At 41.7% G+C, this 27691-nt stretch overlaps 1 protein-coding gene across 4 annotated transcripts in view; it reads left to right on the top strand.

The window, feature by feature from the left end:
• Positions 1–27691, top strand: part of LOC308383896 (ephrin type-A receptor 3-like) — a 90712-nt gene that overhangs the window by 30254 nt on the left and 32767 nt on the right. For all 4 annotated transcript variants that reach the window (XM_080862103.1, XM_080862102.1, XM_080862101.1 and 1 more), the window contains exons 6-10: positions 11385–11540; positions 13850–14185; positions 14979–15091; positions 16286–16448; positions 19393–19501. In XM_080862103.1, coding sequence (XP_080718229.1) covers positions 11385–11540; positions 13850–14185; positions 14979–15091; positions 16286–16448; positions 19393–19501 — 877 coding nt within the window. The remainder of the gene's footprint in view (positions 1–11384; positions 11541–13849; positions 14186–14978; positions 15092–16285; positions 16449–19392; positions 19502–27691) is intronic.

Genomic DNA, 27691 nt, shown 5'->3' with positions numbered 1-27691 from the left:
GCAAGAACAAAGCGCATAGTTACATCATTAATTTTCTCTTTGTTATAAATATTGCTTTCCAGACCAGCTGCTGTAGTGGTATAGGTAGAAATTTTCAGCGATGCCTGTTGGCTTGAAGGACGCCTTGTCTAGGTAGTAAAAACTGTTTACTGGAAATGATTTGCCTTTTTCTGGGAAGAGATGCGAGGCAAAGAATTTGCAGACAGAGGTGAATGTCAGTGGTCTGAAAAGGAGAACTCGGTATTTTTTGCCTGCTTGTCAACATTATGAAAAAAATACTTTTTCATGGAGTCTTGGCAAAACTGGATACAAAGACATTACTGTCTTATACCATTTACTGGAGTTTCTAAAAGTCAAATAAGAAGTAGAGCCTTCAGCTATCAGGCCACCCTCCTGAAAGAGACACTTTACTTTTAAGATTAGGCATAAAACTATATTTAGTAATACATTCCTTATCGTGATAGTTAGGGCTGGATCCGGTGACCTGAACATCCCTGCAAAAGGTTTAGGCTGCACTAGAGGTGTGTGTTTATTACTGTGTTTAAACACTCCCTCCCATAGTGTGTCTATTATCCTGTCTCCTTCTGGTCACACCCAACAGCAAATGGGCGTCCGTCCCTGAGTCTGGTCCTTCCACAATCTTTTTTCTGTTAAAATGGAGTTTTTCCTTCCCTCTGTCGCCATGCACTTGCTCATAGGGGGTCATGTGATCATTGGAGTTTCTTTCTAATATTGTAATTTTCTGTGTGACTAAATGAGAACGCTACGTGATAGATCCTCCATAAACCTCTAGAACTTACCTAATAATCACACCTAAATGTTTTTGTCGATATTTTAGCTGATCAAGTTTTGAAAAACTTCAGTATATCGTGTGCACATTGCTTGCTATGCTAAACTTCTAATGGTGTCTGTTTGTCTATTTTATTTTCCAAGAGCAACAAGGACAACCCAAGGACACTGTTTCGTTGTACTCGTGAATGTATTATAGGTTATAAAGAATTGTTGTTGAAGAACAAGAGACTAACATCTCCAAACAAACAAACTGCAAACATACAATTTGAGTCTAAATCATTTAAATTAGGCTGAAAATAGCAGCATGAATGGCACAGTCCTCTCCTTATGGCTTCTTGCCACCCAGCTGCATTCCCATGCTAAAAGGACATCATTTAGGTCTACGGGTGTCATTAGCTTTCAAGGCTGCTTCATTTGTTGATCTGGCCGGAGATCTAATTGTTTTGTCGATATTTATTCAGATAAAAAGCTTCTGCAGGACTGAATTGAGCATTTTTTTAAATGTAAAACATGCATTGGTATTTTTCCCGTGACAACCTTGACTTGCTTTACCTTGAGTAAGGGGCATACATATAGTAAGGGGATGTATTTATGGAACACTTTACTCTTAACCAGGCAACTCTTTATCTCTCAGATATAGATTGAAGCACAGACACACAGAGAGAAATAGAGGTATCATAAATAAGCACACACTTAGAAACTTTTTTTTTTTTTTTTTGGCCTGTCCCGTTTGGCTCTTTTGCCCTCAGAATTGTTGTCTAAAGGCAAAGAAAGATGCCCAACGGATTTACTTTACCAAACTGACCATCCCAGCCTTGCCGTAATGGTCCATTTGATTCACCTTTTATTGTTTATTTTATTTTCACTTACTGAATACGGGACAGACTTGACTGGGGGAAAGAAGGGGAGAAAGAAAGAGGGAAAGAGAAACAGCTGAGAAGAGGGACGGGGGAGAAGGGCAAAAGACAAAAACCAACAGAATGGGCAGAAAAAGAAAAAAAATGCATATATCAATCACCTGGATCACCTGCTGAGAAAGAAAAAAGAAAGCAAGCAGAAGAGAACAAGAGTAATAGAATAAACAACATCACAATGATATATGGGAATATGACAGTAAATACTAAATGTTAAACATTATTGTGCAGCACATAAGATCAACAGAACACAGTGTGCTTTGAGGTAGGAGCCAAAAAGGGTGTAGTTTGTGGGTGTGATCACCCGTGTGTACACCTGTGAGCATGGACGCGCTTGTTTTTTGTTTTTTTAAAAGGTTCCTTCATGTAATAATCTGCTAGAGGGTGTGGGGGGGCCACAGCCCCGTCCTCCAGGGCTTGAAGCAGGTGTGGAGGAGATCAAAACTCCAGACATCCAGAGGCCCCCAGAACACAAGAGACCAAGGAAGACCAACAGAGGGGCAGCTGCGCCACTGTCCCAGAAAGAGCTGAGGAGAGTCCCAGATGAGGGCTCACTCAGCAGCCGCGGAGCAGAAGCCAGGGGGAGTTGCAGTGACGCGCCCGTGAGCTCCGCCGGCAGCCAGCTGCGCCTGAGTGACCGAGCCCCAGGCCGAGAGGCCGGGGGCACCCCACCTCCGAAGTGGCCCGAGCGAGCCCCAGGCTCCAGGCCCCGATAAGCGGCCGCCAAGGAGTGAGCCGGTGTGTACCTGGACGCCCATCCCCGGACACAAAGAACCACCAACGCACCGATGTCTGAGGGAGTCTGCCACTGGCAGGGGAAGTGGTGGTAGGGGGAGATAGGCCTCCAAACCTTGGAGGGCCTGAGATGTCCCCAGAGAGGTGGCGCCTGACACCCAACCTGACATATAGACACAGACATACAGGCACACACAGATACAAACATCCATTCCCACCCTCATGCTCTCATATGCACTTACTCCACACTCAACCAACGTGGAGACAGACATAAAGAGACGTTGTACACACGATCACACTCCCCAAGCGTACTCTACAAACCGGGTCTAGGTGCCCCCGCCCCTGGAGGGGGGAACTGCACCCAGACCCAGGTGGTGTTTCCCTTTTCCCTGCACACACTTAGAAACTAACAATAAAAACTTTTTTGATCCAGTGTGACCTTGAGGAAGGCAGGAAGCTTAAACATTGTTTTTCTGCTGCTTTAGTGTTAGCTCTTTCTAAATCCTAACCATGTTGCGGTCTTCAACTTTGAAAGAGATTGAAACATACAAGTGCAAATTTGTGCTATCTCAATTCGATTTGCTGCGAGTTTGGCTGACAAAGTCATCCACTGCCCACACACAGATTAAAGGCAGTGAAAATATGGCGTCCCACATGACAGGTACATCTGGCAGAGTGTGTTTATGACTGACACAGAGAAACAGCCACAGGCCTCTCCTTTCCTTGCCTGCCTCAGAAAATGAATTATTGAGAGTGATGAACTGAAAATAACGTGGATGAGTAAAGGAGGCTCACTGCCCCTCCTACACACACTCTTCTGGTCACGGGGCCGGCCGATGTGGGCACGTTTACTGCCGTGTGTGTGTGTGTGTAATGTTTTAATAAAGATATTTAAGCTGCACGTGGCTACTGAGGCAAAAAGTTGTGTGTTAATAGTAAAAGTTTGTTCTTTGCGTGTGTTTTTGTGTCGGTCTGGTGGGCTTTGTTCAAAAGGAGATGCTGTGTTCCTACAGCCTTTTATCTTGATGGCAAAACAGACAGAAGAATAAGTTATTCAGACTGTGAGTCAAACTCCCAGCAGACTTCTATTGGCCTGTCATGCTTTCTCCCTCTCTTTCTTTCCGTCCCTCGCCCATGACCCCGCTCACACAGAAACACACATGCACCTGGGATCTATTTTATCTGTTTTTAGACAGCAAGATAATCACCCAGGCTCAAAATTAGCGTGCCATCATCTTGGGTTACCACTAGAAAAGTGCGTTTCTGTGTAGATGTGGTTTGCTTTAATTGTACTGAAATTGAGCTCTCTCTGTTTCGCTCTCTTTCCCTGATTTTTTTTTCTTTTTTCTTTTTTTTTTTTTTGAGCGGTTTGTGTATGTGTGTGTGCCTGTCAGCGAGAGAGTAAATATTTGTGCAAGAGCTCTGGAGAAGGTCAGGGTCAAAGTATGACAGACAGCCCACTGGGAAATAAAGACACACATACATACGCAGTCTTTCTTTTGCTCTCTCACTCTCTCTCTGACACACACACACACACACACACACACACACACACACACACACACACACACACACACACACACACACACACACACACACACACATATATGCATAATGAGAATCAAATAGAGATGGTGAGAATGGAAGTAAAACATAAGTAGACAGACAGTAGGGGACACAGAAAGTTAGAGAAAAACAGAAACAAAGAAAGGCATAAAAAAGACAGATATGGAGAGAATTAGGAAGAGAGAGAGGGCTTCATCCTGTAGTTCCCCTTGGCTGCTCTCAGTAATTGGCTGATGTCCAAGGGACAGAGAGTAGATCAGAAATCAGCCTGGGTGTACTCATGTGCTTCATGTACTGGACATCACAAACCATTTCATATCCACAGTGGTCTTGTGCCTTTATGCGCACGCGTGTCAGAGAAGTTGTAAGACGCCATAAATAGAGTAAGGGTCTGTCCAGAGGCATCAATCATAGAGGTCTATGGCTTCCATGTGGTCACGGCTCATGCCCGCTCTGCAAACATGTGATCCTAACTTGCCAGAGTCCGTTAAAAGCAACTGCTGCTATACATCATGTGCTTCCAAAGAAAACATCAGACTTTCAAGAATAACCCCACTGTGAGCTTCACTCACATGTGTTGAGCAGTAGCAGCTGAACTGGGTGTCAGTAATGTAAACTCACTGTACACTAAAACCTCAAGGCCCGTGTCTTTAACAGCAGAGCATTTCCAGAACTGTCACTCACAGAGAACAGATATGCTTCTGATTAATTATGAGGTGTTTTTCTATAAGCCATATCCCTCGTAGTCCTACATTTGTAAATAAATGGATTCTATCATAAACATCTTGGCAGTGTATTTTAACACCTTTTCTATGGTGGGATGGACTGTCTATACACATAGATTTTCATCTCATATGGCATTTCTTCATTTATTGTAATTATGCAGCTAAATGCATATACAGCAAATATCCCTTGATACTGGCAACGTCTGTTCTGTTTGTTTCCTATTTGCAATATATTGTTTTTTTTTCAGTAGCCTTTCCTGCTAGAACAAGTAAATCTTTCTGATGTTAAAAAATCAGAGTCTACAAATATTCGAATGAGTCATTAAAATGTATTTTTTTAGCGCACTGAATCCCAGCATGCTAGTGAACAAACATTTACATTAGCATTGCTGTCAGCTTTAGTGTGTTTGCAAATGAGCCTATGCACTCTGCAATGCAACTTGTGCTTGCAGGTGACAGTTTTGCCAATAATTTCATATAGATTTGTGTCAAACTTGACTTTAAAATAAGGCACATACCTTCTTTCTTTGGGATATTTCTTAACCCAGAATGCTTCCACGGGAATTGTGTGTTTGTGTGAGCGTGCATGTGTGGGGCAGGATTAGTAGTAATGGGGAATATTATGGTGTTAAATGTTGTTATGAACTCCGATTAAGGATTAGAGGATCTCAGCAGGGGGCTGGACTCTGGATGCTGACATCTCTATCTCACACAGATCTCCTCATTACTACACACACATACACAGAGCTCCACACACACTTTACTTGGGTCTCTATAAACAGAACTCTACACCGCACACAACACCTCATACGCTACTTCCACTTATTAACGTTTGAAATCACTTACGTCACCGGCACATTTTCAGTTAATAAAGTCACATGGGTTATGCTCCTCTGCCGCTGTTAAAAGGTACACACTCTTTGCTGTGCTCCAGTTAATCAATTAATCAAAATGATGTGTTTATATAGTGAAGCACCATTAAGCGTGTAATGGAACTGTGTATTTTGTTCTGTGTATCACACGTTTGGTGTAAACCTGGCTCGATGGCCGCCATTTTTATTCATTTCTTTTTATTGCACATAATTTTTTTCACGTATGCTATTTTTGACCATCTTTCTGAGGTTTGTTTTGTGTGACAACAATGTCAGTTGGACTGAAAACACGTTTCACAGGCATGTACGCATGAACACAAACAAACCCACCTACAGATGTGACCCCGGTGGCCATAAAGGACGTCACTTTCAATCTCGTCAGATTTCTCCACTGACGCTTGATGTATCAATTTTTAAGTAGCTGGCTTCAACTCGGGTATGTGTATATATACACACGCACTTACACACAGACACACACTCTCACTCGAACACAGACTGCTCTGTGCTCCGGGAGCTGTGGCACTTGAGGGGTACTCGAAGGGTTCCATCTTGAAAGGCTGTTGCCATGGTGACAATTATGGCGCTCATCTCCCATGGGCCAGCAAGCTTTACACAACTTTCCTCCCAGCTGAACATGGCCTTTCACACACACAGTGTACCCCCCACCTATGCACAAACACACGCACAATTTTCTCCTCTTTTCTGCCCTTTATGGTAAATCCGGCCGAGAGCCAATATTTGACTTGAACCGAGCGCGACAGTAAGCAAAAGAACGGAGCAATTAGCTCTTAAACTTTTGTAAGGGAAGTGAAGAGGAGGAGAGCGCTCACCGTCATCCAGAGGAAGTGTTTGTGTCAGAATAATGCAGCGGAGGTGATTTTGCATACGTTCAGAGGCGCCTGGTTGAATGCAATTAGCGTGTAATGATTCTGACGGTGAGATATCGGGCTCGCGTTCCTGTGCGTACACTTGCGTCTAAATCTGTAAAGGCCCTATTGAACATTAATGGAACACATTTCCTGAACTATTGCAGTCAGCAGCTTCTGTTTTTCGTGTAAGCATTTAATCACTGCTGAAGCGTAGCGGTTCATAGAGAAACACAGCTAACATGTTAGAATGTATCCTGAACTGGCTCGAGGGGTCATCAAAGCTGCCAGGAATCATTAATCACGGCATAGGTCAGAGCTTTGCCCACAGACAAAGTCAACCAGCTCCATATATACGTGACCCTTGAACAGGATAATTTAAATTGACTGTAAAGGCTACGTGTGCAGAAGTGTAGGATGAGATTGTAATATATTCATCCTCGAGGGAAGGAATAAAAAGGCTGTGAACCACTGTTCTAACACAGCACGTTGGTTTTATGCCTACTGAAAGTGACTGGGAATAAACGCGCATGTAATTTGTCAGTAAAGAGGACGTTAACTGCTATTTTGGTGACGATTTGAGTCGTTTGTCAAGAAAAAAAATGGTCACAAACTGTCACAGCTTCTGGCATGTGAACATTAGCAGTTTTCCTTTTTTCTTATGAGATTCAAGGAGCGTTTGCTCAGGTTTAATCATTAAACCTCGAAAATCTGTATGAAAAGAGTCACATATGCTGAATGCAAACACAAGAAAAAATAATTCAAGAATCTGATCACCTGATGAACTCTTGTAGCCGAACATTTGCGTTTCTTTTCCCTCCAGCGATTCCTGAGGCAGGTGTTCGCTATTTCATCTGCTAAATGCTTTACTGGCTTTTTTAGCTGCTAACTGTCTGTCATTTGGTGTTGAGCAATGGGTTTATAAAACCCCATTGTTATACACTACCTCGCACTACCTTTTAACTGAAAACAACTGTCTCCTTGGGCTGAAAGTAAGGATGATGGGTGCTGGGAGTGAACCAGAACTGTCAGACTGTGAGGAAAATAAACCTAAACCATGAGTTAATAGATACTAAAAAACTCAGAGGATGAAAATTCTTTGATGATGAATATATATTTTGCTGAGTGCCTATAAACACCATATAGATGATGGACCTGTTTGTTTATTGACTCCTGCGTTTCAAGTCTGAAGTTTTGAGCTTTGGCTATAGTTTGTGAAGCTGTAAGTTAAGAGAAGAAGTGGCTCTGACTGAGAAACTGATGACACCACAAGCTCAGATGATAACGGCTTATCGATTGCAAGGTTGCCATCCCACAAAACACACCCTGTTTAATCACCTATTTTATTCTTGGGCACTTGAGGGGTACTCGAAGGGTTCCATCACTGTGTATATACAAAATGAACACTGTGTATATTCCATAAGATTTGAAACTGGGTACTGGGACCACAAAAAAAACTATAAAAGTACTAAGGTATTAAATCTGAAGACGTAAAGTCATTTTGTTATAGACTTCTCTACAACTGGAAGGGAGTCACTTCCTGTGCATAATTGCAGGTTTAGAGCACTTCAGCAGTGGCAACTCTTTTCAGACCTGGCAGCTAAGAATAGCTTTTCTATGGAGTTTGTGTACACACAGGACTTCAAAGGGCCCTGGGAAACTGCAATATGTTTATTTTATTTTCTTCTGGCATTTTGTAATAGATTTATAGAACTAATCAGTTTTTGTGGTCCTATAAAACAATAAGATGTGGAGTGGAACAGAACTCAATCATCTCTTGTGTACAGTGTTTTTCCCAAAGGAAGAAGTTGTGCTGTTCCCATCTCAATCAGTGCATGGTGACTGAGGGTGTGTCTTGAGTAGCAGTACTATATCATATCTAAGAGCTATCGATTGGCATAAATACACCGACTCTCTCTAGTGACCACATGAATAATTAATAGGACACTGGATCTGAGGCCACTCTTTATCATACGCAGAAATGCATACACAGATCTGAAAAACACGCGCACACACACACAACACCGTCAGCTGAGGAAAATGTTAATTTGGAGTTAGCTCATAGTTCTACGACATAGTTTTTGTGTCTAAACTTTTGCTCTTGTGTGTGTCTGCTTTGTGTGTATGTTTATGCGATCACTGTCTTACTGCTTCAGGCTTCTTGTCCCTTTTTTTTTATATATCTGTGGTAAATCATTAATCATAAGGGAACCAACTCAAGTACCATATTTCCCATGGGGCAGACTCTGGGAGTAGCTTGAGAAAAGTAGCGAGAGAAGCAGAGAGAGAGAGGAAGGAGAGAGAGAGAAGGAAAAGGGTTACTAAGAAAGTAAAAGAGGTGGAAAAGGGGAGTAGAAAGCAGCACATGAGGAAGCTCTCCTCATATTGGCCAAGTCACCATTCTTGAACAAAGTTTTTGATCAGGCAGTTGTATGTGTGCCAAGGCTGGCATAGGGTGCCCTGTCTGTCCTTTACCGCTGAGGCCCTTTGTGCCTCTGTGGCTGGCTAGCGCCTGTAGCCAGGACTCTCCGGATGCAGCGTCCCCCCAGGAGAAAAGACGCTTTTCCACCGTGCTCCTACGGCCCAGCCAACAGGAACACACACAGTCACCAGCACAGCACATAGGCACCCATTACCTTAAAGGCTGACAGGAAGGAGGAAAGAGAGCAGAAACCCTCTGAGAATTACTACTCCCTTTATTTTCCTTTCATTTCTTTCTCGTTTTCTTTCTCTCATTTTTACACCTACACACCCACATCCCCTTTTTTTTCTCTCAGTGTTCTCTCAGGTCTTTTGGGGATTGTGCCAGTGGACTTTGCTCCCCTATGATGAATGATTTACCTAAAAATACTGTCTGTATGTGAGCACACAGCATCCAGGTGGAGGAACTTACCTGCACAGTGAGAAATCAAACTACTTTTAGGCCACTTTTCTATTCCGCTGTCTGCAGGTTAACCGCGGCATTGAATATGCGTGCGTGTGTGTGTTAGCGTGGTAATATACAGCCTTTCTGGGACAAGTGACGCGTAGCTTGATTAAATCCATGACCTTCACCAGCAGCACAAGCAATCAGCAGGCGAACACATGCGTTCGCACACACACACACGCTGCATACTTAACACCTTCTCACACAGGAGCGCTTGGTGCAGTCAGCACCTGGTGGAATCGGTCGCATCATTGATCCAACCTGTTCATAGCTGCATGTATACATATCCACACAAACGTGCACATACACACGCCAGGCGCCTATCAAATTGCATTTGAGACACCCTCATTTTCCTTACATAGAGTTTTGTACACTGTAATACTATTTACCACCGTGGCAGAAAAAGCCTCACAATAACGGGAATACCAGGACTATGAATGTATAAATAAATACATGCATAATCTATATTCAGATTACCAAAGGGAAAGTCAGGAATTCTATTTTCCTGCCTAGGATGCAAAAGGGAAATCATTCACGTCCCCAGTCTATTACAGTAGGTTGCTCCTGTTGAGCGGTATCACGGTTTTCCCTCCCCAGTTTTATGACTCCACATAATGACTAATGTGCAGCTACTGTAACAGCTCTACCAGTAGTCATATTATATTATTGTAACTATTGCTGTGACTGCGGCTGTATATATTTTTAGCCCTCGGTTGCCCGAAGATCTAATGCTTATATAACAGGAATGACAGTTGATCTGCTGTTGAACTGTGTTATTGTATCGTACAACTCTGTTGTTACACCAGTCTTTTGGCCTCATGTGAAAGGCGCTCACGTAGACCTATTGTCACAACATATTAAATCAGACTTTGTTTTCCTGTTCTTTGCCACGAGCGCTGCATGGCACATTCTGTGACCCACCTGTATCTGTAGTATCTATCTTTTGCAAAAAACAAAGAAGAAAAGAAAAATCTTTTACTGCATTGTTTGTATTTTTTGGTACGTGTTATAGAATTGTAACCATCTTATCTGAACGAGCAATTATATTGATCTTTAAATGAGATATAAGACAATTTCTACTGCAAAAGGCCAAAAAAGTATGTGTTAAGAAGTCTCAAAGAGATCGTTTTTAAGCTCCAATCGTACCATTTGCTTTTATTTTCACATGTTTTTGCACTGACACTGAAACTGCTTGGTTACATTTAGGCAAAGCAATTACTTGGTTGAGAGGAAAAAAATGTGATTTGTGTTCATTTGGTCTATGTTAGGAAGCAGAATGTAGTTTTAGTTAAGAGTGGCAACACCAGCACACATGTTACTTTGCAGTTACACACTTGACCATCCTTATGTTTAAAACATAATAACTAAGAGTCAAAATAAGAACTTAGACAAAAAATAACCATTTTTGGAGAAGGGTAGGACACTTGTAAGTTTTTCTCTGACTTCTCTTTATTATGTGCAGGCTTCAAGTATAATTCTGTATACTTTCTGTATTATTTATGTTTTTAAATTATGATAGCAATATTAACTTAAAAGTAAGATTTGGGGACTTGACAACAAAACGTCATGACAGATGAGACACGTGCAGACATAAATTCAGATTGTTTGGGTTTTTTTGATCGAGAGATAAAAACAAAAGTAGTCATCTGATTGTGTGTATTTCTTGTTTCTCTAGCAACACAGCTTTGTTCTAAGAGCTCAGCAGTTTCTTTGGCCTGTACAATGTCACAGTAAGTGACAGTATTATGTCCAAATCAGCCAAATTTAGACAATCACATTGTAGCAAGGCAGGGATTTCTGCTGCAATTGCAACTACTAGCTTTTATCATCACATTACAAACAACAATATAGTAAATTGGTGTTTAAGTGTTCACAACAAAAGTGTTTGGCAACACTTTTCTTTATGGTTAATAAATGCTGACTGTGTATTGTGTTTGTTGCAATGGTACAACTTCTTATTCCATATTCATCTTCTTTCCTCGCTCCAGCATGCAGACCTGGCACCTACAAAGCTTCAGCTACAGATGCCTACTGCACCAAATGCCCCCCTCACAGCTCCTCCCCACAGGAACAAGCCACAGAGTGCATTTGTGAGAAAGGTTTCTACCGTGCTGAGAACGACCCTCGCTCAATGGCTTGCACACGTGAGTGATTCAAACACTGTCAGAAAGTTCAAGCCATCACAGTCACAATATTCACTACAGTTCACTATAGTGAAATTATTGTTGGGCTATGAAATTATTTAGTTACTTTTCATTTAATCAGTTTGCCATGGATACAATTGCTGCAAGAACAGCACACAGATACGTGGTTCAAATGCTCTCTCTTTCGGTTTCAGTTCTCTCTTACGCGTAGACACACACACACACACACACACACATACAGCCAGAGAGTTTGGGCTACATAGTCATGGAAAGACACAGAGAGGACGCAAAAAGATGGGGGATGATTGAGTGTGCAGGAGAAACAGAAACAGATAGATTAAGATAGACGGAGGGAAGTGGAGGCGGGAAAGGACATTGTCATGGCAGAGGAGAGAGACGGAACTTGAGAAATATTGAGGAACGCGTGCACACACACACACACACACACACACACACACACACACACACACACGCATGCACACGCATACTCAAACCCATTATCAGGTTATGGTAGATTACACTCATTAATCGTTGTAGCAGGTGAGATGTGACAGGTGTTATCAGCTGGAAATGAGTAACGGTTTGTTCAAATATGTATGGGCAGACACGCGCACGCCATCTCTCTTGAATGGTGAAGAGCACTATGGAGGATTGAGGAAGGAAAATGAGAAAATAAGGAGAAATGGTGAGAGAGTTAGTCATGGAAAGATGGAGAGTGACACTCGAGACATAAGAAAAGAATAGAACAGTGGGGGAAATCGTTGAGTATCAGAGGCATATAATCTAAGTGTCATAAAAGACCGATCAGTACCAACGGTGATGATGGACAGTTAAGTGCAGCCAAGGGAAGTGAGGATGGAGAAAAGAAAAAAAAGACAGAATTAGAATAAGTCAGCACACTCTCTTAGAAGATTTATAACCAACGGCCTCAATTATACGTAGTAGGGGCTCCGTCGCATGCTGCCGGGTCTCAGCACTGGGAGGGCCAGTCAAGAAAGTCTCAAGCTCTGCTGGTCCCCTCCTGGGGCTCACGGCTCAGCCAGGACCCTGATGAGATGTCAGCATGGAATGTGCTGCCAAATTCCATATGGTTGAAATACTGGCACCTTGCTGTGCTGTGGGTATCCACAGTCGGGGGTTTCTATATGAGTGGTTCTCATGCTACAGGAATAGCTTACCTTGATGATGTGTTTGTGTTTCAAGGATTCTTCAGATTCAGAACTGACCTTTCCACTGATATATCCGTGGTTATAAAAGAGTTTAATGAAATATAAAATATATTTTCCTAAGTTTGGTGTTCTGAATGTTAAACACTGGATATTATATTAATCTGTCTTTCAAGAAGAATGCACTGCATCTAAAGGTATATTGGAGGGCATTTGCGTGTAACTTTCTTTGGTTCCTTGAGAATGATTACTGACATAATAAATAAATTGATAAACTAATTATTTCAGCTGAAGCTCAGAGTGATTTTAACCACTTAAATCATAAAATGCAACTGACTTTTGAGAATTACTTTGGGCACTTTCCATAGATCATTGTCCTCTTACTATTTATTATCTGCAGAGCACTATCAGGGTGTGAGTTAATTTCACATGGTAAAAAATCTTTGTGCAGTCAAGTATCGGCTATTTAATATTATATGAATTCTCTTTAAAGCTTTAAGATTGAAATTGGAAAGTGCAATATGATACAGTATTCTTCGATGTGACAATCTGCCAAACTCTTTCAATCACTGTCGATTTCAAAGCTAATTAACAGACTGGAAAAATATGCACCTCGTGGTTGAAGTCAATTATTAAATTTGTAATTTAATCAGCGTGATGTCTGTTCTTTATAGAAATCGCAATTCATTTGGTAATGAGCATGAAGACGATGCACACTGAAAGACTGGATATTTCAAAAAATAATATTTGTCTGTATTTCAAGAAGGGGCTCTGATAAAGACAGTTTTATGCCATGCTTCTCACCAATTAAAAGCTAGAATAGCTTGGATTAATTAGCAGGGTGCCACATGTATTGTAATACTATTTTATAGATGACTATATATTTGGATGTGCATTATTAAATCCAGTTGTAACCTGTGAGATTTTGGGCGTTTGTAGTCCTTTTTAAGCAACATTTGAAGGCAGTGACAATGATGGTTAACCAATGCTGTGCACAGTTTCACCAAGGTTTCCATTTAGAAACCTTTACACTAGATTTAGTGTTGTTAAAGCAGTTTAAAAGGAACTTTAAAAAAATGTAATAAATAAATAATGAATAGTAAAAAGATACAGAAACTGATCAGAGCCTTTGTATTCTCTCAGGTCCTCCATCTGCTCCTGAGAATCCCATCTCAACTGTGAATGAAACCTGCGTCACCTTGGAGTGGGCACCACCCAGAGACACCGGAGGCAGAGGAGACATCATCTACAACCTCAATTGCACAAAGTGCTCTGGTGATGGCAAGAAGTGCACAAAATGCGGTAGCAACGTCCATTTTGTTCCCAGGAACTTTGGTCTGTCATCAACAACCGTGTTGGTTACCGACTTGGAGCCAGACTCCAACTACAGCTTCACAATTGAGAGTGAGAATGGAGTGTCGGCCTTAAGTCCAACACCCAAGGGAAAAGTCGTGATAAATGTCACAACATCGCAGACAGGTGAGAACATGTGCACGTCCTAAACAAAGAGATCCCAATTTGCATATGAATGTATTTGTTGATGCCGGGAAGCTCTTTCACAGTATTATTTATTATGTTTCAAGACATTTGGGGATTTAATATGCAGTAAATACTTATAAAAAATATCTAAATATAAAAATATATATATAAAAAGCAACATATTATGTGGCCTGAACATTTTCTGTTTATAAATAGCATCATGCTTATGTGAGAACTATAAACATTGATGTGAAGCATCTCTAACACTCTGACTCTAAATGACATCTTTGCACCCTTGCCTGCATGTGCAATCATATTTGCATATGTCACATGCAGGGACTGCGTAACAGAAGTGTAGCAAGGTGACGATCTCTTTCAGGTCTCACACTACTGTGTATGAGAGGTGGGAGGAAGGTGAAAGGGGTGTGGGAGGTTGTTAACCTCATTAAAATCCCCACATGCCTTGATTGTCACTCTCAACTATGCACACACATACACACACACACACACACACATGCACAAGCAAACACACTTTCAAACCGCACAAGCATCTGCTCCGATGTGTGAATGGATCGGAAGTCGTAGGGTTTGGGGTTTGCACTGATCACATGAGCAGATAACATGATAACATGAGTGTCACACATCTTGTAAGCTGTTTCATTAACACAATAAAATGTCTGACATATTGCAGTATGGGTCTTCTCGTGTCATGGTCCTGCACCAGCCTGTCTTGCAGAGCTCTACTTTCTCTTTTACTCACACTTTCTCCCTTTGTTTTTTCTATTTTCTATAGTCAGCGTAGTGTTGAAGGAAAGGCGGAGCAAGGACAGTGTGACTTTGGCCTGGCAGGGCCCAGAGAGACCCAACGGAGTGATCGTGGAATATGAGGTTATCTACTATGAGAAGGTGATAAAGACCTACACATACACTAAAATGCACAAGTGGGATAAACTGTCTTACCTAAATAAGTATTTCTCCCAAAAGGTCATTATGCACGGCTGAAAATATCTTGAGTACCCCGTAACACTATATATTTTCTAATCTTCTTGTTGTTTGTACTGCAGCCTTTGGGTATATCACTAATGACTTGTTCATTACAAACATCTACAATGCCTTTTTTCAGTTTCTCCCTTTCTATGTTTTCACTGCCTTATCACTAACGTCTCCTTTACTGTTCATGCCAAGCTAATTAACCAAACATCTGTTGAACAAACCTCGTAAAACCTGGATGAGATGATGAAATTGAGTGTGGGGGTTTTGAGCTTGTTTTTATATTCCGGCGGGGACTTAAGCCTAAATACTTACCAACGTATGGGGACTTGCGTCACAGTAAGGACAAGCATTCAAACAAGTCCCCATAGGTGCTTTTTTTAGGGTTAAAACTTTATTTTAGAAAAAGGGTTGAGAAATAGTTTGGGATTAGGAAAAAGCATTGAAATTTGATGTTCTAAGTCAGGGTAAGTGGCTTGGGATTGCATTAGATTAATGAGTGTCCTCGTGTGGACGATGGAACAAGATTGTGTGTCTGTGTGCGTGCACGCTATCTGATCATGAGTGTGTGTGGGCTGGCAGGCATTACCAGTAAAACAGTGTTAATCCGTGTTGTAAAGTGTCTTCCATTAGGTAGAGTATCAGCCTCTCTGCAGGGAATCAGCTTACTGACAGACACACTTATTCTTTATTCATCCTCCTGCACACATGTATATAAGTGCACGCACACCCACAAGGTAGTTGAGGAAGGAAGTGAAGCGGGACTAGTAACCGCATAATGCTTTGGAGTGTGGAGAGGAAAAGATTTGAGAGTTGACAGATGCTCATGTATAAATGCCACTCAATGGTCCAGCGATGAACAAATGAAAACTTAGTGAGGTGTATTTGGACCCTGGAGACATTTAAATTCAACAATTTGAGGTTTTTATTATTTTCAGACTATTTTTGTTTATTATATTATATATTATTATTTGCTCTGTATAAACCTCTTTAGAGGTTTTTGTATATTCAACCATTTTTTAAAATCCAGACTCATTTAATTTCTTGGACACTTTATTTTAAGTTTCTCTCCTTTTTCACTCACTGTTTCACTCTTTTTTTCTGCTCCAGAACCAACGAGAACAGAACTATACAGTTCTGAAGACTCGCTCCAACATGATGACAGTGGAAGGGCTCAAACCTGGGACCACTTATGTGTTCAGGGTCCGGGCTCGGACTGATGGGGGGTATGGGAGCTATGGTGGAGAGATTGAGCTAGAAACAAGTCACGAAGGTACAGTAAAACAAGGAATAATAGATTTTTTGTTTACTTATAGGGAATCGGATATTTCAGTTTTCCTCCCAGCTGTTTTGTCCCACTTTGTCCAGTTGATTTGTTTCTTTTTCATCTCTTTTCCTCCTACTAAATTTCCATGTGGTCAGCTGAAAATTGGAATAGCAGCCAGTCCATGTTTAATACATGCCTGTTCTTCAAATGCAGTATGCATTCTCAATATTAGAAATCTAAAAGTGCTGGTAAAAAAAAAAAAAAACGGGACAAAGATTACCTCTAGAGCAAAATGTACATCCATATTATATCAAGTGTACTAAGATTTGAAGTCATCCCTGCTGTTTAAATCAATCGACTGTATGGTTATGGAATATCTTACTTTCATCCGAACAGCTTCTTCAGTTCTGCTGTCAGACAGAGACACCTTGGCAGTCTCATAGGTTGTCATCTATGTATCTGAACCAGTGGCTCCAAAGTTTTGTGGAATACTTATCAGGTGAAAGGGAGACAAGCCAGTTTCACAAGGAAGGATGTGCCGTTGGATTGAAAATCTTGATTTGCACAGAACACTGGAGATATATATCCAGTCATCATTAAAGGCAAAAGCTTAATACATGACATACATGCCTTATACTTAGATTTTAATATACTAGGAATTTATACCAAAGGCAAATCCATGCCTGGTTAAGTTCAGTGGGGTTGTTCAGGCCTCATAAACAGCTTTGTGTTGCTTCTCTGTCATGTTGTTTCCAAATTCCCCGTGTTCATCCATTCTTTTTATTGTTGTTGTTGATGTTAAGGTTGGGGTCATTCATTTTCATTATCACCTTATTGTGCGTGCTAGGATTTTCTACTTTAGAGGTTGCGTAATGTGTTCTTCAACATGATCAATGATTCCAAGACAAAGTGGAGGAAAGTAGAGGGGGATACATGTGTAAATGGTTGGAACTGCACTATACGCTGTCTGGAAGGCATACGAATAGCATACATACGGATGACAGTTCAAGTAATTCAGTAATCATCCATCCATCCATCCATCTTCATCCGCTTTGTCCGGGGCCAGGTCGCGGGGGCAGCAGCCTAAGCAAAGAGGCCCAGACCTCCCTCTCCCCAGCCACCTCCTCCAGCTTATCCGGGGGAATACCAAGGCGTTCCCAGGCCAGCCAAGAGATATAATCTCTCCAGCGTGTCCTGGGTCTGCCCCGGGGCCTCCTCCCGGTGGGACATGCCTGGAACACCTCACCCAAGAGGCGCCCACGGGGCATCCTTGTCAGATGCCCGAACCACCTCAGCTGGCTCCTTTCGATGTGGAGCAGCAGCTGCTCTACTCTGAGCCCCTCCCGGATGGCCGAACTTCTCACCCTATCTCTAAGGGAGAGGCCAGCCACCCTTCGGAGGAAGCTCATTTCTGCCGCTTGTATCCGCGATCTCGTTCTTTCGGTCACTACCCACAGCTCGTGGCCATAGGTGAGGGTAGGGACGTAGATCGACCGGTAAATTGAGAGCTTCGCTTTTACACTCAGCTCCCTCTTCACCACGACGGACCGGTGCAGCGTCCGCATTACTGCAGCTGCAGCCCCAATCCGTCTGTCGATATCCGGCTCCCTTCTCCCATCACTTGCGAACAAGACCCCGAGATACTTGAACTCCTCCACTTGGGGCAGGAACTCATCCCCGACCCGGAGTGGGCACTCCACCCTTTTCCGGCTGAGAACCATGGCCTCAGATTTCAGTAATCAATTAAAGTAATTATAAACTTGGTCCTGCAACAAATGCCTTTAAATTGCTCCTACTAATGCAACATATACATCTCAATATTTAGAGCGTTTATATAAAACACAAAAAATGAGAATAATTACGTAAGTTGTGCAAATTATGCATTCTTTAAGGTTGACAGTAGAGGGCAAAAAGAAATTAGAGTTTATACAAGTCTACAGGAAAATATACCTACAGTTAAATTAATTTGTATCCTCTTTAAATCTGTGTGCTATTGAGTTTATGGTTTCAATTCCTAGTATCAAATTTTAATGAATACAACAAGGTGTAAATTATCTTTTCTTGGCTGTCACCAAAATACTCCGTGGTTTATAGAATGTCAGCTGATGAATCCGCGGAAAATTCTGATCTCACTTCTTCTATGCTCAAAAGTATATAGAGCTGTTGCTGTGCCTTCAAATAAAGGTTCACAGTCTAGTTCAGTGTTCTAAAATACAGGATCTGCCTTATGCAGCTAATCCAATATCTCAGTAATCTAATTAGATCAATTCTATTGATTGTTAAAGAAGAGGTGAGTACGTGTGCACCACAAAATATAACAGGAGATCAATGCTTATCTGTACTTACCTTGGAGCTTTAATTTGCCTCTTCAACACAGGCACAAGCACACACATATATGCAGTGCATACACACTCAGTCGCACATGTCTGCCCATGCTTAGCTAAACCAGATAAATGAGGTATTTGTTTTGAGTAATGGCTCGATTGGTGTGGCGTAAAAATCGATGCATCTTTGCAGAAAGTTCTCGGTGGTAGCCTTGTTATGTGCAATGTTAACATATCCATTTGGACAGCACAGAAGAATGGGAATAGCTTTCATGTCTACTCTCATACCCTCGCAGGGAATGTAGAGAGGGAGAGCGCTTTTCATCAAGGACCTTACTTACTATTCCATCCACCTCCCTTTCTTTCCTTTACTCGTTTGCGGCCCTCTCTTTTTTCAGTCTCCCTCAGCCTCTGTCTTTTACCTCTTTTTCTATTGCTATCATATTTCATTCTATCTCTATCCTCCTCCGCCACTTTCTCACTCTCACTTGTTATCTTTTTAACTCCCAGCCTTCCTTAGTATTTTCTTCTGTCAATTTTCCCCTGTAGAAAACATTGCTGACTTTTTTTCCCCAATCTCATTTATGCTTGCTTAAATAACAGTCTTCACTTTTTCTCTTTTGTAGATGTTTTGGCCATAGGGGACCCTAATCAGTCTACCATTCTGGCTGTGTCGATCGCAGGGGGAATTGTTCTCCTCATCTTCCTGGTGACTTGCTTCGTTGTCAGCGGAAGGTAGGGCCAGCAGTAAGAAGGGGTTGGCAATTACCTCCCTGTTAATATTATGTCATTTTGTCACCATTCTTAAATGTATTGGAAATAATCCCTGTAGCCAAAGCCTGGTACATCTTACTGTCTCGCTGGGCCACAGACCTTTATTGTTGTCCAACAACTATTAAAAAGCACAGTTATGAGCTACACTGTTGCTGTGGGTGACACGTTCTTTTGATGCACTGAATGTGGCGACTTTATTTGGAGTCAGTTTCACACAGTGCTGCTCAAAGGCGCACTTAAACGCAGCTGAAAATGGGCCACAATTTCAAGTTCTTTTCACAATATTTACTCCTTTGGAATAACAATTGTTGAAAAAAATCAGCTAGTTGTAAGAAATGCTTTTTTTGTTATTTAAAAAAAATAAAATTATATAATATTTCTGACTAAACAGTTCCCATGTTCAGTATGAACCAGTGGGCTTGCCTGAGGAAAGATATAAAAAGAACCTAAAATATCAGAAATTTTACCCTTTAAATTGATGGGATACAGTTTTTTGGCCACTCTAACACAGCGAATGAGCTAAACTCCAGACAGCTATTTTCTCAGTTGTTCTACTTTATTGGGTCACCAACAAAAAAGATTTAGGCTGAAATTGACTGAGCTTAAATTCAGTGAGCCCTATGAACATGCGCATTCATGCACACGCAAGCTAAGCGCTCTTCATATCTCTCTGTCTGTCTCTGAGGGATTACGCATGGGTGTGCCAAAGCAGGCCCTCCAACTTTGACATTTACACAGGCGCCAAAGTCCAACTAAAGGCCGTGTTATTCTGTATGTGAAGAGCATGGACTTTCAATGATCACTCTCTTTGAAGGTTAGACTGCTGGTAATGCTCTGACTCACAGAAGGCCATAGAGGAGAAGGACGTGAGAGAAGAAGAAGAAAGGAAAGTAAAAGAATGCAGAGTGGTTGAGAGGCTAGAAGATGAAAGGATGTAAGTTAAAAGAAGGCTCTTTAGAGAGGAAGAAATGGATGAGGAGAGAGAAGTAGGGATGACAGGCATTTGTGACTCACTGTACCTGTAATTAAATGTTTATCCTGTATGAGTTCAAATTACAGGAGATTAGCCACATTTTAAGAACTCTGCTACTATGCATCCATGCAAACATGCACATGCACTCGCTTAAAAGATTAGTATTGATTCAGGTGATTGCTTATCAAGCTGAGTGCTCTATTCACTATTGAGTAAGAGGAAGGTAATCAGCAAAGAAACACAGACGCACACTGCACTCAAGGCACGTGAACAGGATCGCATCAACATTTTTTTAATCAAGAGCCTGTAATGGGATTGTCTGTCTGCAAAGAAAAACAACCTGTGCAACATTTTGTGCTTTGAACGCGACGCGATGACACAAACACACACTACCACTTGTCTAATCGGGTTTCACAGGCTGGCGAGGTGTTAACTAGGTTTTACAGAGGGGTCGATGCACTGCCATCAATTTAAGGTCTCCCTCTCTTCCTCTGTTATTCTCTCTCTCTGTATCTGTCTTTCTTTCATTTACTCACAGAGGTGTGGATGCCGGGGAGAAGGCAGTGTTGATTACTGCTTTCTATTAAACAACATCTGTACACCTGTCAAGAGTGTGTGCGCGTGTGTGTATTTGTGTGCATGCGTGCATAGGTGGAGTGCATTTGTAACTGGGGAAGGAAGCGAGGATCAAAGCCGCATCACTAGAGAGACAAGAGCGGGAGAGAGAGAGCTCAGGGGGGAGAGAGATGGACAGAAGCGAGGTAAAGGAGAGACACAAGTGGAGAATAAACATATTAGATTGGCAGTGAGAATGACAGGCTGCAGCAAAGGGGGGGAGAAGTACATTTGAAGTATGTTTGAGCCACAAGAGAGCTACATTTTCAGATGGTGTGAGAGATAGAGAGAAAGAGGAGGTGGGCTTTAAAGAGGAGGAGAGAAAAGTAGATGGAAGGAGAAGGAGAGCCAGGGGAAGAAGGCAGAGGTGCAAGGGGTAAAAGATGAAAAGGCAGATTACAAGCGAGTTTGAAAGAGTAGAGAGAGACGTGGAGTAAGACTAGGAGAGCTGATGGGTGGGCGATTGCACTTCTGTGTGCAATAAAAGTGTCGTCCTTGAGGTTTCTGAGGAATTGGGAGAACATTTTTATTTTTTCAAATGTCTCCTCGTGTTGTCCATTCTTCTCTCTTTTCACCCGTTCCATCGTATCTGTCAATCAGTCAGATTCTCCCTTCTCTAATTTCACTCTCTCTGCTTCTGCTTTTCTCATTATTTTGAACGTCTTTTGGCTCCTCAGTTTTCATTTTCTGTTCTGTTCTTGATTGATTTTCCACGAGACGTGTGTGGTGCGTTTTTCTCCATAGCTCCCCAACCTTTACTCGCTGTGTAAAAAATTTCCCCCAGTAATCACTAAATTGAATGGAAGTGCAGTCAGATCGCAAGTGGGCGGCGCTAAGAACAAAATGTAAGCAACTGCAGAAATGCATTTTGATCCAACTTCTTAACATGGTATGAATGCTAATGTGTCCATATGTGGCGGCTGTTTTTCATCTTATCCTGCGCCCTGACAAATGGCAGTCTCAGATGCTGAAATAAATCACACCTTTCTTCTCAAACCATTGTGTTGTCTTTTATAGCTCGTGCTAAACAAGCCTGGAACTTGGCTGGCAATAGACAGCAAATGAAGGGATGCACAGGGGCTCTTTGACATATACAGTAAGGAAGTCCTTGGAGGATCATGATGACACAGGTGCAAACGGCACTATTTCCTAACTGTACACTTCTAAACTTATTGCTAGCAATACATTTTAAAACCATGTGTAAAAAGGGTCTTACTAAGTCCAGAATGCTAACAACATTTTGAACAATGTGATCAGCACTTCCTATCGCTCAACTATAATATAACTTTCACAGCCACAGAAGCACATACAGGCTTACTGTAGCCTTTCCTGGCTGCACGCTGAACAGCTCAGCCTCATAAACGGTTTGATTTGCAGCTATTCTATTCTGTCCTGCTCTCGTTTATTAAAGTGCAGTTATGTTATTGTTACCGCAGGAGGGAAAACATGGAAAAACATCAAAAGCTCCTCAGACACAGCGCTGCGCTGACAAATCACACCCGCTATTGCTGTGTGCGTGCCATTATTGCGAGGCGAGTACACGCGTTACGGTGTGTGTTTGTGTGCGAAAGCGTGCAAAATGCGAAGGTGCTTTTGTCCTCCTGAGGGTGCTTTGGCGTGCTGGCAGGTGCGAACGATGGGGAGCTAGAAAGCGACTGGCATAGCCATGGATTCAGCAGATGGCCTTTCACGCAGAAAACGCTCTCTCCGCTGTTCCTCACTTTCTCTCGTTCTTCTTGTTAAACATGTTACAGCTTCTGCCTCTCAGCATCGGTGTGCGTGTGTGTGTGTGTTTGTGCTTCTGCTTTGTTTGCAGTCTAATGATCCTTCGGCCTCACAACCGTCTCCTTTTCCAAACAGCCGTAGATTTTGGTTACATGCCAGGTTCCTGAATGCCTTTTTTTCTCTTTCTTTCTGTTTTCGTGTTTTTAAAGTAGGAGTTTTGGCGAGAAGTTTGTGTGAAGTTGTTCCATCTATGTCATGCCCGTTTTTTTTAAGTTGGTTCGTCTGTAGTCTGTCCATGCGTGGAGCACATCTGTTGTCAGAGCTGTAGATATTTGGCAGGGAGTCAAGGGTCACAATCTGTTAAAGCAAACGTCAAAAGAAATATGAAAAAAAGAAACCAACTCGAATCTTACTTCAAAATAAGACGTACTACTATTTACCAAAGCTGTGTTTTTTGTTATTTTTCCATTGAATTGGGATCTAATAGAAATCTGCTGATCGCCATCTTGCAGTGTTTCGAATCTTATCATCTTCATTGTTATGTATTATTCTTATTTCTGAGAAAGGAAACTTTTTTTTTAAAGCGGAGTACGGAATAACAAAAGATGAAAGGCGGCGAGAAAGAAACACAAAGGAAAGTAAGCTGTCATAGTAGGAGAAAGACTTTTCAGTCTCACTAACAGAGAGCGGTAACAGCTCTACCTCGCAAACACAATAGCATATCCTGTTGATGTGCAATCGTGTCTGTGCGTGTAAGCTCTTTTACCACCACAGCATCTGTTGTGGAGCCCAGGGTTATTCTTAAAAACTTAATGACACAAAAGAGGAGAGGAAGGATGAAAAAAACGTGAGGCATGTGCTAATGAAAACACGCTGCTGAGAGAGGAGAGAGCAGAGTGAAGACGCATTGAGAGAAGGAGGCTGAAGATCTACAACGCTGAGTGTAAAACAGCTCGAAAATGTATAAGCGTGTTGGGGGTGGGGGCTGTTTTTGTATTTCAAAGATGCCGTGAGAAAAAGATATTCAGTTTGTATTTCGAAAAAATGAAAAAGATTAGAACCCCCCCACCCCAGGAAATAGAAAAAAAAATAAGGGCATAAGCAACACACCTGCTATTTCCAAACGGTGAATTTGATTGAGGTTAAAATCAGCCAATGCAGCTTCCCCTGTGGGTGCTGTTGGTCTGTTTGCTCAATAATAACATTAATAATGGTTTGTTAGCCAGAAGGTTCTGTGTAAAAATCTAAAACAGGCCAGGTTTGGCGACACGCGTGTAGACATATGCAAGGGTGTCATTTGTACGTATTGCTTGGATGACGGCGCTGTCAGCGAATGCAGCTAAGCTGTAGGGTGTAGCCAAATACAGCTTTGTCTGCAGAATGCCTAGAAAGTAGCGTGCAAACAGTGCAATAACAGCAGCTAGTTGCCGCAGGTGCAAGAATGTATCAGGCAGGATCTATGCAAATGAGCAGATGTTGCAGTGGGACAGATCAAATGCCCTATAAACATCTGAAAAACCTCAAAAACTGTTTTCATCCAGGGTTTTATGGTGCATTTAAAAGCTTTTATCCACTACACACACACTTATATAAGCGCACATATTACGAACATGACCTAATCAAGTTGCGTCGGTGTAGTAACATCATTAGGGAAATTAGTTTCACACGGATCTCGCTGCAAATACAAAATGCACTTCACTTAATGATACAGATGACATGCTTCTCCCTCTCTTTTTGCATCCTGTACAATTTGACCTTTCACCGTGCTGTTAAAGATTCTTCTACATTACACCCATTACCAAAGCACGGCTTCAGACCACACTGCTAGGATTCCCTCACGTCCTACCTTTTCTTTCCCCTACCTTCTTTTTCCTTTCCTTCTTCGACTCCACTCTCTTTAATGAGAGACACCGGAATGAAATGTTTCCAAACAGGGTGTTAATGAAACATAGACAGATTTATTAGTCATAACTCTTCAGCTAATCATTTCCCCTTCCTAATAATTAGCCCGAGCTGAGTAAATCTTTTTACACTGTGGTCAGAGAGTGCTGAGCTGGTGCCAGACGCAGCCAAGATGGAGAGTGAAAAGAGCCAGAAGAAGAAATCGTACTCGCTCGTTCTGTTCATCGACGCTCAGTAACTTTTAAAAATCAGTCTGTCTTTGTTTGTTTGTTTGTTTTTTTGATTCCATGCTGCTTTGACTCAATTAATTATCCAAAATCACCTCAGTGTTTGTCGCCGCTCAAGCTTTCAGGTTTTCGGTTTTGCTGCGAAAATAATGAGAGTGAATTTAATCCATTGATTTCATTCCCAGTAATTATTTTTTATTTAATAGCTTGATATTAAATGGAATCACCATTATCACGAGTAATGACGAGAGCAGATGCCCACAGCAGGGTGTTTTTATTTATGTGTGTGGATAGATGTGTCATTTCATTGTGTCATGCTGGAGGGGTGACTAATGATTTACTGATTTCATTTTTCTAGTCATTCTGATTAGCAGTGGGAAAATAATGTGGAGAGACAGGAAATGAAAGAGGAGAGGAGATGAGAGGTGACGAGAGGGAAGAGAGGAGGTGACAGGCGAGGAGATGAGGAGGAGAAGAGAGGAAAGGAAATGAATGCAGTTTTTACATGAATGATCCTCTTTGGACTCTTCCGTACCTTCGAGTGTATCCATTTTTTAGTCGACAGCCGACTTCTAACTTCTTATAAAAGATGGCTGGTCATTACCCCCCAGAACATTCAAGTTCAAGCTAAAACTAGTCGAAGGTTACATCTTTGGCTTCTTCTCTTTGCCTCACATTGCTGCTTTGTTTATGTCTTTGGACCTTCTCTTTATACTTTTTCAAAGAGTGGCCTCTGTCCTGCTCAGTTTCAAGGTTATTCCACCATCTGTATTTGCATCGCTCTCATCCCTTCGAACTCTCTCTGCCTTTTGTGAAAAATCGATCTCCTCATACTGTCCGGCCAAAGTTTCCTTTCGTTTGATCAGCCTGTTTGCGTACCTGTCTGGTTCTTTCTCAAGTGGCACTGTTCTCCACTCTCCACTTTTTCTTTCAACCATCTCAGCCTTGAATCTTTAACTTTGTCTCCAAACTGCTCAACCTGAACTGTGCCTATGATATACTCCTTTCTTATCCTGTCCCTCCTGGTCACTTCAGATGAAAATCTTAGCATCATCGGCTCTGCCACCTCCAACTCCGCCTCCGGGCTTTTTGTTAGTGCCACCGTTTCCAAACCATACATCATAGCTCACTACCAGCTTGTAAACCTTCCCTTTCACTCTTCCCGCTATTCTGTCACAAATCACCCCTGACACTCATCTCCACCCACTCCACCCTGCCTGCATTCTCACTCTTTCGCTATAACTCGTCGCTCTCATATTTCTGCTGCTCCATGCGCTTCCAACTCCAAGCTTTCTTTTTCTTCTCTCTATGCTACACTCAGTGTTTAGCATAGAGAGATGTTAATGATTCTTTGACAAAATAGCTTTTTACGAGCTGCAGGCTATTGCATCCTCTGAAACAACATATTACAGACCAGAGGACACAATCAATATCTGACAGTGGTCATTGTCCTAATTCCACACTGCACTGATGAGCTTTAGCAACCTAGTCCAGCCCCGGTCTAATAAAATGACAGCAGAATCACTGACTACTTAATTCAATTATCAGAGGAAGCACAAATCAGCACAGCTCGTTGCTGTCGATGGTGTTGTCTCCCACTCGCTTTCTCTCAATAGTTTGGAGTCAGACTGAGGGGAAAATGGGAAGCAGCAATGGAACCCGAGGCTAATAGACCAAAAAATGAAGACTTGGCATAACACTGACAATATCAGAGAAAGACGGGGCTTGCTTTTTCACACTTCCTGCACTCATACACATGTGGCATCTATATTTGGGCTACTGTGAAATACTGATGAAGATTAAAAATAGTTTTTAATTTACTTTGTTTATGAACAAAACAGGACAACAACTGAAAAAAGACATATCCAGGACGAGGACAAAATGACTTATTGGAACAGGGCGCTGCAGGGGTTAGTGTAGTGTGTGTAATGTGTTAGAAACCTCTGTGTAACAACTTTTAACCATATTTTCTCAGTGATCAAGGGACGGCTAAAACAACATAAATGCTGAGATTTTATTTTATTTTATTGTAATTAAATAGCTAACTATATATACAAAAATTAAATTGGTTAAAGTATAAATTAGAATGAGAAAAATTAAAATGTGCATATGTCCCACATGCAAAGCAAAATCCATGCAGGAGGCCAGATGATTTTACAGGTTTTACAATCCTGACCTCCTGAGGAGAGACGTATCACTTAAACTTTAATAGTAAAGACGGATGCATGCATCGGAAGGTCTGATATTTTAGCCCACATTAGTGTCAACGGCACAGTCTGATATCGAGCATTCACCTCGTGTCCATGTGAGTTAACCTCTGTGTGCTCTGTTACCCTCCCAGAGTCAAGTGGGCCGACTACCCCAAAGTGTCTGTTTGAGTACATTTCAGTGTGGATATATCTTCTGCTTGTCTTGTAATGAACTGGAAACCTGGCCAGGTTTTTTGGTGTGTTCTTGCCATCACACACTGCAGTAATCTGCAATGATAACAATATGAAATGATCTGGCTTCCTTTAATTTAGAGCAGGAATGCGTGGATGAATAAAAACTGAGTGAATATGATGTATATATATGTATGTATAAGATGAAGTAAACACATCTGTTATTTGTCCAATCGACTCCTTAATTTCTCCAGTTCTTCTGATCTTCTTTTTTCCTATTACCTTGTGGTTTAGCCAAGACACATAACATTTCTTTCTCAGGACATGT

Source organism: Rhamphochromis sp. 'chilingali' (genome assembly GCF_963969265.1).
Source record: "Rhamphochromis sp. 'chilingali' genome assembly, chromosome: 16".
In the NCBI taxonomy this organism is placed as follows: Eukaryota; Metazoa; Chordata; class Actinopteri; order Cichliformes; family Cichlidae; genus Rhamphochromis; species Rhamphochromis sp. 'chilingali'.
Note: the sequence above shows the minus strand (reverse complement) of the source record. Positions and strands in the feature narration are given on the sequence as shown.